Consider the following 14,206-nt stretch of genomic DNA (forward strand, 5'->3'; position numbering starts at 1 on the left):
AAATTAAAATGATTTTTTGTTTAAAATAAACAAGTTTTTTTTAATATAGGAGATTTTTTGGCTAAATTAAAACGTTTTTTTGTTGAAAATAAACGATTTTTTTAAAATAAAAAATCTTTTGGTTGAATTAAAACGATTTTTTCAAAACAAGCGATTTCGTTAATAATAAGCGGTTATTGTGTTAAAAAAAAGAGATTTTTTTGTTAAAAATAAACGATTTTGTGTCGCTTATTTGGCAGTTACCAACTTTTTCTGCAATAAAAGCGATTTTTTTGTTGAAACAAAGCATTTTTTAAATAAGCGATTTATGTTAAGCGATTATGCGACTTTTTATCGCTTAATTACGACTTTTTAATTTAGAGTGTAAAGTTTACCAAAATATATTTATAAATAAATTTAGATAATAGAAATTATAAATTTCCAGAGTTTTCAATTTTGTTTCCTTCAGCGCATATTAGCTATTCTTAGTTAGTTTCTGGTAATGATATATTCTCCAAGATCTTCTCTTTCTCTAGTCTCCTTGAATTGAAAATCCGGTCTGGAGACGTATCCATATCCTTCAAATCCTTCAAGATTTTGTCGAACTTGGTGACTCTCCTTCTCACGTGCCTCTTTCTCCCAGAGAAGGGAATTTACTTCTTCTTCAAGTTGGTTCAGAACAACATCACTTTTATACTTCTCACACCTAGGATGTAAAATCATGTCAAACTCAAATAGATTATCAAGTACAAGTGGCAACAGAGAAATAGACCAATTATATACGACGTCACAAGTGTCAAATAAAACAAGGAAAACGAAATTTTCTCACATTAGTTTACATGTTTTCCAAGATTAAATAAAAAGTTTAAAATACAGAAAATAAAGAACACATATTTTACTGTAAGATAAGCACTTTATTCTAAAATGATTAATATCATTTATAATTTGACCGCACAAAAAATCTGAATTGACACTTGTGACGTCAGAATACAGCTGTACTGAGAGTGTACAAATTCTATGTTGCCATCTATTGTACTAGAATCTATTTGGTCAAACTTAAATAAATTGCAACGTACAGTTAAATTCTTGTATGTTTTCAATCATAACTCTTTTAATTATGAAGAGCTATTTAGAAGAACAATGACTGTTTTGAAATTCTAATTTATAACAGAACAATTATTTGATTTTTTCATGTTTGCGTGTTAAATCAAATCTAGATAAGCTGCGAGGACACAAAGTCGTATCCAGTGAATTCACTTATATTTTTCCTTCCTCTTCGGTCTTATAGTTTGCAATGAAATATTAAAGAAAACTGTGTTTGTTTATTGCATAACTTATCATACAGGGTTACCCACAAAGGATGAGACTTCAGAGCCGATTGTACGGAATTTTGTTTCGTCCGTTTTCTTGCATTACGGAATCTTCGTAGCCGTAGGCCAAAACTGACTTACTTCTGTGCTTAATTATCCAATAAGCCATCAAAATACTTAATTGAATACAGAAACCGATAATCCAGCTTCCAATTGTCATATTTTTATTTTTGGGTCGTCTTTACAGTCTTATGCTTTGTGGGTAACCCTATATGTAGATTAAAGAATACTGTTGTGAATCAGACATGCCATTTTTTTTTAATAGAGGGCCACTTTAGGTAGGTTACAACTTTACAGTAGTACATGATTAAAGTACAGTATTCTACCTGGGGTGTACTTAAAGGTCAGTGTACTGAGTAAACAATGTTTTCCAGTCATATCTACCGAGTACATGATTAAAGTACAGTATTCTACCTGGGGTGTACTTGAAGGTCAGTGTACTGAGTACACAATGTCTTCCAGTCATATCTACCGAGTACATCAACCCCAAACAAAGCTGAAAAATATGAAAATATTTTTAATCGTAATAAAGGAAAAAGATATTGTTAAAAGACATAATACTTTGTCAGTAAAAGTAAACAACGCTATCTATTCAACAAAAGAAAAACATTTAAATAAAAAGATACGGGTTGACAAATGTATATAATACTACGTTTTTACGATAGGTTTTTAGAGTGCCATCTCACGGCCACTTGTTGAACAAAATACCCATTCAGGGGTTAAGTTTTACAACTTTTAAAAAAATACTCCAATTTTTAAAATGAAACATAACATTTATGAATTCAGTATTTTTTTGAAGATTTTGTATTTCGTATCAGAAGGATCCTTAAATATCCCTGAATACAGATGTTTGCTGATTGGTCGTTTACAGTACGTACACAATAGAATATGCTGTGGAAAATATCGCATATTTTAGCTGATAATCGATCTCTGTAACTCTCTTATCGATCTCTGTAACTCTCTTATCTCTGCTAAATAACAACATTAAGAGACGGCAGCTCTTCAATTTTATCAAACTCGATTTTTTAAATATTCATCTAAACTCAGATTTTATTGAATGATAGAGCCCAAAATGTCTGAAACTTATATACACCAGGGCCTAAGGGGGAGGGGGGGGGAGCTGGGGACAAGATTTTTTTACAGAATTAAATCATTAATTATTACTTTTTTCTCCTTCCCCCCCCCCCCAAGGCTACATAAATAAATCATTAAAAATTACGTTATTTTCTGCGTTCACCCCTTCCCTGTCAGGAGCTAGGAAAAGGTGCCCCCCCCACTTAAAAGCAAAAAAACGTTTCAGACGTTTCAGAGTAAACAAAATATTTGTTAATTCACAAAGATTAACATTTTATTAGAAATAATGAGCTATAACTCACCAATACCTAAAAGTTATTTGCATCTTTTCAAAATTATAACTTGAGTCTAAAAGCAGTCTCCCTCTTCCACATATTCACGATCCCCCTGTATTGGTGGTTGAAATTATACCTGCTAGAGTACATCCTGGTAGGAAGGGGTAAAGTAGACAGCCTGGATGCTTTAACCGGGCTCCAGGTACCCGGTGAGCAGTAGGTTGACCTACGCATACAGATATCAGAGTCAGGGTGTAAACAACCTTCATGTTTAGTAGTCTAGGGTTAAATGAAAACTAATTAAACCTGGACAGGGTTAATAAAGAGGAGGGGGGGGGGTCAAGAAACTCAGATGATACGCCGGTAAGGCTATGATACCGGGTAGCAGGGGGGGGGGGGTTAAAGGTTAGAGGGTTAAACACCTGTAGGCCGGGAAACCCGAAAACCATGGAAATTTGTGCATTCATTTTTTATTGGACTGTTTGGTTGGGAAATTAGGATAAGTGCACCAACGTTTTGTTGAATAGAAATTCGAATTAAATCAAGAATATTTTTTAATGACAACCTGAAACACTTTAATATACGGGACTGCAACAGTACCCTTAAAATATGTTAATGATCAAAAATCAATATCCATGTTTTTCTCTGGGATAATTGATAATTTTTAACTAAGGTTTTTGGTTTCTCTAAATCAACAAACCCCAGTCCCATGCAAGTGTAGTGTAATTACTAAATAGTATCTTAAACAGATTTTCAAAGAAAATAACATTGTTTACAACTTTACAGTTACAGTAACATTGTTGACAACTTTTCAGATACAGTAACATTGTTTACAACTTTACAGATGCAGTAACATTGTTTACAACTTTACAGATGCAGAAACATTGTTTACAACTTTACAAATACAGTAACATTGTTTACAACTTTACAGATGCAGTAACATTGTTTACAACTTTACAGTTACAGTAACATTGTTGACAACTTTTCAGATACAGTAACATTGTTACAACTTTACAGATGCAGAAACATTGTTTACAACTTTACAAATACAGTAACATTGTTTACAACTTTTCAGATGCAGTAACTTTGTTTACAACTTTACAGATGCAGAAACATTGTTTACAACTTTACAGATATAGTAACATTGTTTACAACTTTACAGTTACAGTAACATTGTTGACAACTTTTCAGATACAGTAACATTGTTACAACTTTACAAATACAGTAACATTGTTTACAACTTTACAGATGCAGTAACATTGTTTACAACTTTACAGATGCAGAAACATTGTTTACAACTTTACAGATACAGTAACATTACTTACAACTTTACAGATGCAGTAACATTGTTTACAACTTTACAGATGCAGTAAACCAAAAATATAGAGTAAAGCCTAAATAGATTCGGTACAGTCGTTTCTGAGTCTCATTCTTTGTGGGTAACCCTGCATATTGCTCATCTAATTATTAAGATTTTAAGATTTATAATCTGTATTAGTTTAATCAGTTTATGGTCAAAAGAATATTCAATTATAGATGGGGAGCCGGGATGGGGGGTGTACGATGGGCAGTATACAGATGGAAATGGGTGCATGAAACTCTCAATTGAAACTGCAGTATATAGCCAAAAAAGTTTTGTAGAATCACAGTATATGTCACTCCCTAACCCTTCCCCCTCATCGTAGGTAGTTAAGTGCCTTTTTTGGAAATAGGGGGAGGGTGCTATAAAACATAAGAAAATTTTTCAGAAAATCTTAAAACTTTCTTTTGTTGGCAAAATTTAGATGTACGTTTTGAGAAAGCTTTAGAAAGTAAGTGTTAGGTTTGTTACAAAATACAAATCAGTTTCATCAGTTTTACTAGTAACATCGCTCACAAGCAAAAACATTAAGAAACATTTATCTATCATTTTACATATCATAAAAAAACTTTAGACTGAAATTTCGAATCTTTATAGCTTAGTAAACTTGGACTTTTGATATTTTAAACTAACAAGATTAACCATAATGTTGCAAAGATGCGGTGTTAACCAGAAAATTCTGATATAGGAAGACGACTTTACAGCAATGCCTAAGTGTATTTGATGTTTCCCAAGCTTATTGTATTATCTAAAGTCATAATTTAAGCCTAAAAGTCCAATTTTACTATTTCAAATTTTCTGGCTATCACTGTATAAAAATAGATATTTAGAGTTCCATGTGATGCCACACAGCCAAATGAATTACATATACGAGTACATGAGAAATAGTGAATTCATGAAATAAAAATTTAATTTTCTTGTCTAAACGGTTGTTGAGAGTCTCCATTCTAATTACAACCTATGGCATGATAAGGGATTGTCAACATAACATCTATATGTTTAAGCATTTTTTAAATCTTAGGAATTTTAAAGCCTAAAACGGGTTGAATTATGTCTGCATGCCAAGAAAAACCGATTAGTTGAAATGATAAAATAATTCTCAAAATCGTTGTATTTGTATAGTGTGTACACTTAACAGTTCATTAAAAGATTATTTTTTGTCAGAATAAAATGCCGCTCTACAAACCAGTTGACAGTTTACTTAATAAATGTTTCCTTAGTTTAGAACTTTTAACAGCACAGCACACATTAGAGATTTCTAGAAGGATCTGTTCTAAAGCTGACAGATTGGAAAGGTGACAATGCTTTGTCAGCTCAAATATAAATTATGCAGGGTGTCCCACGAAACATGACATTTAAGAAATAGTTATTTTTAGTTAAACAAATCTTTTGCCTAATTATACTTTGAAATCAATTTTAACATAACATGGCTCCCATTTTAAGCTATTCACCAACTGTCATGTTTCGTGGGACACCCTGTATATGAATCAATGTTTAAAAATTTGACAATTTTCAATTGTGGTATTTCTTCAAAAAAACATTACGCATTTCTATTGCAGATAAATCCATGGAAATTATCATAATTAGACACTTTTAACCCAATTTAGTCTGGCGTATGGTTTATGGGAAATATGAGATCGAAGACGACAATTATTTTTTCTACATTGGTTAGGATGAGTAAGCAGGAGACCCTGGACTCCCAGACCCTGATAGAGTTGACCAGAAACCTAACCAAGGAAGCGGCAAATATGTTCAGGGAAGTTCATCATAGAAATTCATTTCATCGCCATTCATAAGAAATATTTATTGTTTTTTATTACTTTTTGATTCCATTGGGATAAAAACGTAATTTCAAGCGACCATTCAAATTTTCATTAATATTGTGCAAGCTATCATCCTTTTTTGGCTTAAAAAGTGTTTAATTCTCAATAATTTTGCTATTGTTTTTGTTGCAGAAATCCGCTTTTATAGAGACGTACATGCATGAATTAAAAGAATTACCATTTTTTAAAGAATCCATTTGGGAGATCTCATTCGTTTTTACTTGAGAAAGTTTTTAAGGTATAAATGATATGAATCTACCACACCAATTTTAAAATGAACGGTCCCTTGAAACGGACGAACCGAACTATTCGGCAAAACAAATTAACTTTTTATCTGTATAATATAAAGCAATATATTCGCATGTTCCCTCCGAATGGTTGGACCGAATGGGCTGACAATTTTTTTGTGGACATTCATGGATAATTAACCTGGGGGTGACAAAGGCTAAGCAAAGTTCGATTTTTTCTAAAATCTTTTTTCTTTATTATTCAAAAAAAATTCTAAAAAATATTTTTTTTATTTCATGGGCAACGCCGGGCACTTCAGCTAGTATATATAATAAGAGAATCAGTTATAAAATATTTTTTTTCAGTGAGCTTATTTATTCATGTATTCCTGGCCATCTAATACAGGTATAAAGTATGTCATAATTTTGAACAGAGAAAATATGAAAATCATACAGTGAAACCCTTAATAACGAATACATCGAAAGAATTCATCGAATGTCGTATTCTTCACTTTCTGATAATGGAATGTTGCAGATATTTAGTTTTTTAATTAAATGATTATATGGAACTCTTTAAAACTGTTCCCGCATATTCATGGATATTTATTTATTTTCGCAAATACTGAAATTTACGTAATATAGTATAAAACTCATTGAATAATTGTCAAGACGACATTTGATAAATTCTTTCGATGTATTCGTTTTCAAGGGTTTCACTGTAACTTATTGCGTTTGACTCGGCCCTCAAAACTTTGTCTATCCAAAAAGTTTGAAAAGTCCTTCCTTTGTAAATAGGTCCAATATGCTATCAGGGACAGGATTGTCTCCCTTTTAAATTATCCTGGTCCGAGGATTTTCATTTTTGTAACTAAAAAGAACTAAATACTTGCCTACAACTCTTTTTTAAATAATCCCTATATCTTTACAACCTGATTAGAAAACATTATTATGTTTTTACTTAGTTGAGTAAACATTATTATGTTTTTACTTAGTTGAGTAAACATTATTATGTTTTTACTTAGTTGAGTAAACATTATTATGTTTTTACTTAGTTGAGTAAACATTATTATGTTTTTACTTAGTTGAGTAAAATTCCATTATATATTCTTTGTAAAGAAGTTGTAAATATTTATGATACCGCCTGTTGACCAACATTACAGACCCATGATTCCCTGAACAGATGGAAGTCAAGGTTCTTAAAGTCCCTTGGGACATTCAAGTTTTCATGAAATTTTCGGGAAATTAAGGATTTATTTATCCCGCGGGTTCTCCTGGATGTTTTCGTGGCAAACTTGGTTTAGGAAACCCTTTGAGAAGTTTAGTTCTGTAAATTACAATTTTGTACTCATGGCTATTTGAACATTATACTTTGAGGCATATTAATCATTTAAATTCCACAACTAATCCATTTTAGACTACAAGCCTGCATCTACTGCGAGGGCTGGAGCGAGCAGTCAATATAAAAAATGTTTTTCTAAAGAAAGTTGACTGTGATTCAAACATGTGAGTGTTTTTTATTATATTATTATTTTTATAAATTTTAAGGTCTGGAATACAGCACAGTAGAGAGATGTCAATTATTATTAATTTCTCCGATATAATTATTACAGAAAGGTAAAGCTGAAAAGCAACAATTGATAAATAACAAGATGGATTGAAATTATCCGTTTGTACTTTTCTTATCCTTACAGGAACTGTAAACGTTTAATTTAGAATTACAATCCATTTACAACATGGCATTTACAAAATAACAACAGGGGTTCAGAGGGATAAATTTTACGTTGCAAAATTCAAGATAATTTTTTTTGCAATAAAGTTTTTATTCACAGTTGATTTTAAATGTTAAAATTGAAATATACAATCTATTTTCGAATGATATATTATGAAAATGTAAATGGAAAATGTGTGTATTTAAATTAAACCTAATTGATTAGAATATTGCACATATCAAATAAAATAAACAGAATATAATTTACATTAAACTAGAGTAAATTAAACCTAGTTGATTAGAATATTGCAGATATGAAATAAAATAAACAGAATAGAATTTACATTAAACTACAGTAAATTCCACGTAAAATTTACTTCTTATACAGGGTGTATCACGAAACACGATAGTTAGTGAATATTTTTTAATGTCTTCTTCCATATAATGTATTAAATATTTAAGACTTTTTACAGTTTATTTCGTTAAAAATCTTTTACATAAATTTATTTGACTTTGAAATCAATTTTACTACAAGATGACTCCCATACAATAATTTCAAGTAGACTGTTTGGTATCAAAGAACTTAACCAATTATGGAAGAAGACATTTTAAACTATTCGCTAATTGTCAAGTTTCGTGAAACACCCTGTACAAGATGTAAATTAAACATTAAAAACCTTGACCATAGGCGGTTTCAAGGGGGGGGTGGCAGTCCATTACCCCCCCCTGAGTGAAATTAGGGGGGGGTGTACCCCCCCCTGGATTTTTACAAATCAACAACCCAGAAAAGCTTCTTTAAGTTCTAAATATTTTTGTTCAAAATAAAAATTCTGTTTGGTTTGGCAACTTTTTTTTGCAGAATCTTTCCTACTTTCTAAAAGGTTTTACATCGGTATGTTTGACTCAAACTCTTAACTAAATGAATATAGAAAAAATATGCCGGTTTAAGAAAGTTTTAGATAGATATTTGCAATCATCCAGAACAAAAAGTTTTATCAAAAATTAAACCTTAAAAAGTTTTATAGAAGTTTTTAAATATATGCAAAAAAATCATTTCTGACACCCCTAGGCTTTGTACGCCAATATAATTCACCAAAACATACTACAGTCCTTCAATTATCATACAGAGAAATTTTCATCTTTTTAAACATCCCAACGAATGATTTGACAGGCTCTTTTGTTTAATTAAAGTGACCTCAAAGTTTAGTTAATTTTACTTTTTCTTCCAAAAGTGTAAAGAAAACTATTTGAAGAAAGATCAGAGTTTATTTGTTTGTTTGATTTGATAAATTATTGACACTGAACAAGACCAAAGAAGCACATTACTGCATCTGCATTGTAATACTTTAATTATGACCTCCTAGCTCCTGTATTGTTTTTATCTAATAACAAAATAGAAATTCAAAACATTTTTCATTCTTACTTTAGTTGACGTTTATATCCAGGTTGACTAGCTTGGATTTGAGTGAGATACCGAAAATAATTCGAGCACATCTCTTCGATAAACTGGATTCCTTTACAGGTCGTAAAATCTTAGTCGTGTATTAATACAATGAAGACGACTTTCCATTTTGATTTATTCCAAGCTTTCAATTAATAAGAAACAAAATTATGTAAACAAATTTGCAATATAAAAACCGCTTGTCAGGGATCAAAGCATTATTAATAACAAGTCGTTTTCATTGTATTGGTATAAACGCCGATTTTTCATGGCCAGCTCAAAGAAAAAAAAAACCGATGATTTTAATAGTTTGGGTGCTAGGAAGGGTGGAAAAAAATGCCTAAAAAAGGGTAAAAAAATGAAATTTTTATTTTTTCTTTAAACAAATCTTAAAGTGTGACACATGTTTCTAAATGCATTTTTCAAGGGCTTTTCAAAAATAGAGTTTTTAGGTCTGTAAATCACAAATAAAGTTATGGGCTATTTCAGATTTTTTTCACAGACCGGACTTTTTTACCGCCCTGTACCCTACCCTTTAAATTAAAAAAAAAAATGTCAACGAAAAAATTCTTTAAATTACTATTCATTAAAAGTCACAAAATCTCAAGGTGATAGTGTCAAAAATGAGAGTGCTAGGACAAGAAAACTACAGAGGGGTTGTACCGAACGCCCCCCCAGCCTGTATAGGGTTAACCTAGGATCAATTTATATGAAGATTGATTTATATAAAAATCAATTTATCTGAAGATCAATTTATCTCATATCAATTTATACACAGATCAATTTTTATGAAGATCAATTTATCTGAAATTCAATTTCTCTGAAGATCAATTTCTCTGAAGATAAATTTATCTAATCATCAATTTTTATTAAGATCAGTTGTAATGAAGATCAATTGTAATGAAGATCAGTTTATCTAAAGATTAATTTATATAAGGTTCAATTTATATACAGATCAATTGTAATGAAGATCAGTTAACTAAAGATCAATTTATCTGAAGATCAATTTATCTAAAGATCAATTTATATAAGGTTTAATTTATCTGAAGATCAGTTTATCTAATCATCAATTTATATACCGATCAATTTCTATAAAGATCAATTTATAAAAAGATCAATTTATATAAAGATCAATTTGTATAAAGATCAATTGATAAAAAGATCAATTTATCTAAAATCAATTTATCTGGAGATGTATCAAATAGATATAAAATATTTTAATTTTTATCACTTTTATGGATGAACTTTCAAATGCTTAAATATATTTTAGGACTGAAAATATTAAACCTGGGCTCAGGCAAGTATTTTATGAATAGATTTTTTATAATTTATATTATAATTTTTTATGATAGTATTTTATAAATAGATTGCAGAATATTATTATCTCATAGAAATCAGGACTGAATGCTCCATAATTTGTTTAACTTGCCATTAAAGATTTGGAAATCAAACACAATTTTATAGATGAAATATTACACACAAAATAATGCAACAAATTATGTTACGTTCTGCTGCGTATTTAAGGGCTTTATATTTTTATATTTACTAAAAAGTAAATTTAGATTATTTATCATATAAAACCTTTAAACTTTAAATTTTATGATTTTTTTATCAAATTACATATAGTTAAACCCTAAATGAGCCAAAAATCGAAAGAATTTATCAAATCGCGTCTTGAAAATTTTTCAATGAGTTTTATACTAATTTATGTAAATTTCAGTATTTGCGAAAAATAAATAAATAGCCATGAATATGCGGGAACAGTTTTAAAGAGTTCCATATAATCATTTAATTAAAAAACTAAATATCTGCAAAATTCCATTATCAGAAAGTAAAGAATACGACATTTGATGAATTCTTTCAATGTATGGCTTATTTAGGGTTTAACTGTATATCAATTTGTAGGCTACATTACAAAAGTACTCAAGTTGTAATTGTTTCAATTTTTAGCATTTTTGTTTTTTCAAATGATAAAGTTCTTTAGAGTTTATATTTATGATAAAAAATCAATATTTGAGAACCATGATCAAACTGTCATAACGATTTGTTTGACACACTATATTTTGATTGTTGTTTTAAAGGTAGTGGTGGTTGGTCTGATTTATATATCAGTAAATTCATCTCAGGAATCAGGGATTAACATTTTTAATCAAAACTTTAAATTTTTAAATTTTTCAAATTTCGAACAGAATTATTTGGAAAAAAAGATATTTGCATAAAAAAGATGTAATAAGAATATCATAAATCATGACCATAAAACAAAAATATTAAAATAAATTGAAATTTTTTTTTGTAAAAAAAATGTCATTCAGACAAATGAAGTTTTTAACTTCCTTCTCTCTCTGCTACGATTGCAACGACGACATTCTAAAAATTCTGACGAGAAACTGTAAGACGACCCTTCGGTAGGATTTAGGAAAAACGCATATTATGGTGTACACCAGGGGGATGATAGTTCTCTACCTGTGTGCTCAGTTAGCTTTACTGTACACTTACAACTGTTTTCTAATATTGATATACTATAGGTTAGGCCAAGGATGTAATGCAAGGAAAGTTATTTCAGAAGTGTACGCATTTGTGTACTTCAGTGTACTGTCTCTGGGTGGTAATGTAAACACAAGACGGATGTTACAGCCTGACATGGGATCCATCTTTCACATAAAAAAAATCAATGAAATATTCTGGTCATAGGAAACTATTATGTGAATTATCAAAATTATCAAATATAATGCTTTTAACCTCCTCGGATACTAAACGAACACTGATGCATCTATTCTTGTTTACAAATTCTGCCCAAAGAGAACTGGTTTCAATATGTATGCAGAGTATACACGACCGCAATTAACTTTCCTTGCAATACACCCTCAGGTTAGGCCAGAATCTCCTTATAATAAACAAATATGCAGTACGCTCTCGGTATAGTTGATGGCCTATTCACATAGAAAATAGAATATATATTAGAGGGGAATTTAAAGAGTCTCTCGGTATGAATTTTTTTCTGAAAGGGAGTTCAAAGTGTACAAATCATGTAAACGTTTACAAATTATATGCAGTAGAGTACATTAGTACAGTATGTTCCCTAGACTATTCATTTCAATTTCGAATTTTTTAAGCTGTTAAATAAACTTTATAATGAATTAGGTGAATAAAAACAATCATTTGATTTATAGTTGTAACGGAAAATCATCGTTTGTAAAGTGAAAGGCATTGAGTCTATGTGAAATGATCATTGGTCAATTATGAAACCAGCCTATTTCATAATTGGGTTTTCTTTTAACATTAATTTTAGATTTTCTTTAAAATGATATTCCAGGGCCCAAAAGGTTATATAGCATAAATTTGTGAAGTACACCTGCAGTAGGGAAACAGTACAACAAAATAGCCGTTTTACACTTTTTTCTAGTAAATTCCCCTCTAATATATATTTTTTTCTCTTTGCCTATTCAATAAGTAAAGGATTAGCTAACCTCATCACTCTGTACAGTATAACCTCGTTGGTGTACAAGCGCTTATATAGTTACTATGGGAATTTCTCATAGCATACCCTGTATGGTTCAATAACAATAAGAACACCCTGTAGGATCACAACAGCAATTCAATCATCCCGGAGGCCGTAAGGTTGCACTACCATTTTGGACACTCTGTATGGCTACAATAACAATTAGCATACCCTGTACGGTTGAAATAGCAAGTTGGATCGGTAACCGCCAAAAAAGTCATTGGAAAAAAATTTTTCGGAAAAAAAGTCCTAAAATTTCACACTAAAAAAGTCCTGTGGAAAAAAGTCCTTTTATTAAAAAGTCTCCCAACTCAAGACTTTATTTTCAAGGACTTTTTTTCTGGCTCCAGTATGATTTTATACAAAAAAGTCCTCGGAAAAAAGTCCTCTAACAAGTGAAAATGCATGATTCACAATTTTAGGTTTTTCTTTTCCTCTGATTTATTTTCGTACTAGTACACAAATGGCCATGGACATTGGTACCGTTCCAGTTAGACCTGGTTTGGTCACACTTTGAACGTGAAATGGGAAGCTTTAGGATTTTTTTTCCTGAGATCTTTTTTCATGAGACTTTATTGGCATATTAGGAAAAAAAGTCCCAGGAATCCAAAACACAGAACTTTATTTACAGTGACATTTTTTCCAAGGACTTGATAAAATTCGGACTTTTTTCCAAAGTTTTTATTTCCAGGTTTTTTTTCCAGAAACTTTTTTTCCCTGTATGGGATTTTGAACACCCTGTTTTGTTACAATAAATATTTGGACACCCTGTACATTTAAAATAGACTTTTATACACCCTGTTGTCAGATTACAATAAATATTTGGACACCCTGTAGAGCCCGAAAACATGAATTAATAGTTCCGAGGAGAAGAATGAGAATCCTGATTGACCAAATATTTTTTTAGTTTTATTTTTCTTGAGAAGTTGGAAAATATTATTTTGTATGTTTTCCGTTTCCGCTTAAAGCTATCCATAGCTGGTATAAAGACGTAATTGAAGAATACAAATCTGGGATTTAGAAAAATATGTTTTTCAGAATATGCATCATAATGGAGGTCGACAATTTTTTATGAAATAGTTACTGCATCAACTGGATTTGACAGCAAATCTGAACAACTTTGAGAAGAAAAAAGGTTTTAAAATCAATTCAGTTGGCCGAAAAGTATTAAGAAATTATTTCGTTTAATCAAACTATTATATAGACATCTAAAGCTGAATACCTCCATTTTTTGTCTCATAACATTTTCGAAACTGTTTGATTTGAGACAGTAAAACATTTTTTTAAGTAAAACGATTTAATTCGCATGGTTTGAATTTAGTGTTTATAGATTTAGATTTAGAGAAATGTTCAACAAAAACATTTTTAAATAATTGAGTTTTTAATAATAATGTTTTAGTGTTGTAGATGTGGAAATGTGTAAACGGGTAACAAATCAAGGTAAAAATAA

At 30.5% G+C, this 14,206-nt stretch overlaps 2 protein-coding genes across 3 annotated transcripts in view; one reads left to right on the top strand and one right to left on the bottom strand.

Annotated features, from left to right (window-relative positions):
* Positions 1 to 381: 381 nt before the first annotated feature.
* LOC111698836 (uncharacterized) lies at positions 382 to 2,982 on the bottom strand. The gene is made up of 3 exons (XM_023469286.1): positions 2,835 to 2,982; positions 1,764 to 1,845; positions 382 to 685 (listed from the first exon to the last, which is right to left on the bottom strand). Exons 1-3 carry the CDS (start codon positions 2,965 to 2,967, stop codon positions 469 to 471), a joined length of 432 nt encoding a protein of 143 aa, XP_023325054.1. The 5' UTR covers positions 2,968 to 2,982; the 3' UTR covers positions 382 to 468.
* A 2,137-nt stretch (positions 2,983 to 5,119) lies between these two features.
* LOC111698835 (uncharacterized) overlaps positions 5,120 to 14,206 on the top strand; it is a 28,855-nt gene continuing 19,768 nt past the window's right edge. Inside the window, exons 1-10 of one of the 2 annotated variants that reach the window (XM_023469285.1) lie at positions 5,120 to 5,353; positions 5,731 to 5,814; positions 6,475 to 6,514; positions 7,523 to 7,611; positions 7,654 to 7,722; positions 9,262 to 9,338; positions 10,528 to 10,554; positions 11,339 to 11,390; positions 11,570 to 11,662; positions 14,156 to 14,196. In XM_023469285.1, coding sequence (XP_023325053.1) covers positions 5,229 to 5,353; positions 5,731 to 5,814; positions 6,475 to 6,514; positions 7,523 to 7,611; positions 7,654 to 7,722; positions 9,262 to 9,338; positions 10,528 to 10,554; positions 11,339 to 11,390; positions 11,570 to 11,662; positions 14,156 to 14,196 — 697 coding nt within the window. In that variant the 5' untranslated portion in view covers positions 5,120 to 5,228. The remainder of the gene's footprint in view (positions 5,354 to 5,730; positions 5,815 to 6,474; positions 6,515 to 7,522; positions 7,612 to 7,653; positions 7,723 to 9,261; positions 9,339 to 10,527; positions 10,555 to 11,338; positions 11,391 to 11,569; positions 11,663 to 14,155; positions 14,197 to 14,206) is intronic. The other variant, XM_023469284.1, reaches the window with a different exon arrangement.

Source organism: Eurytemora carolleeae, unplaced genomic scaffold, assembly GCF_000591075.1.
Source record: "Eurytemora carolleeae unplaced genomic scaffold, Eaff_2.0 scaffold202, whole genome shotgun sequence".
Lineage (NCBI taxonomy): Eukaryota > Metazoa > Arthropoda > Copepoda > Calanoida > Temoridae > Eurytemora > Eurytemora carolleeae.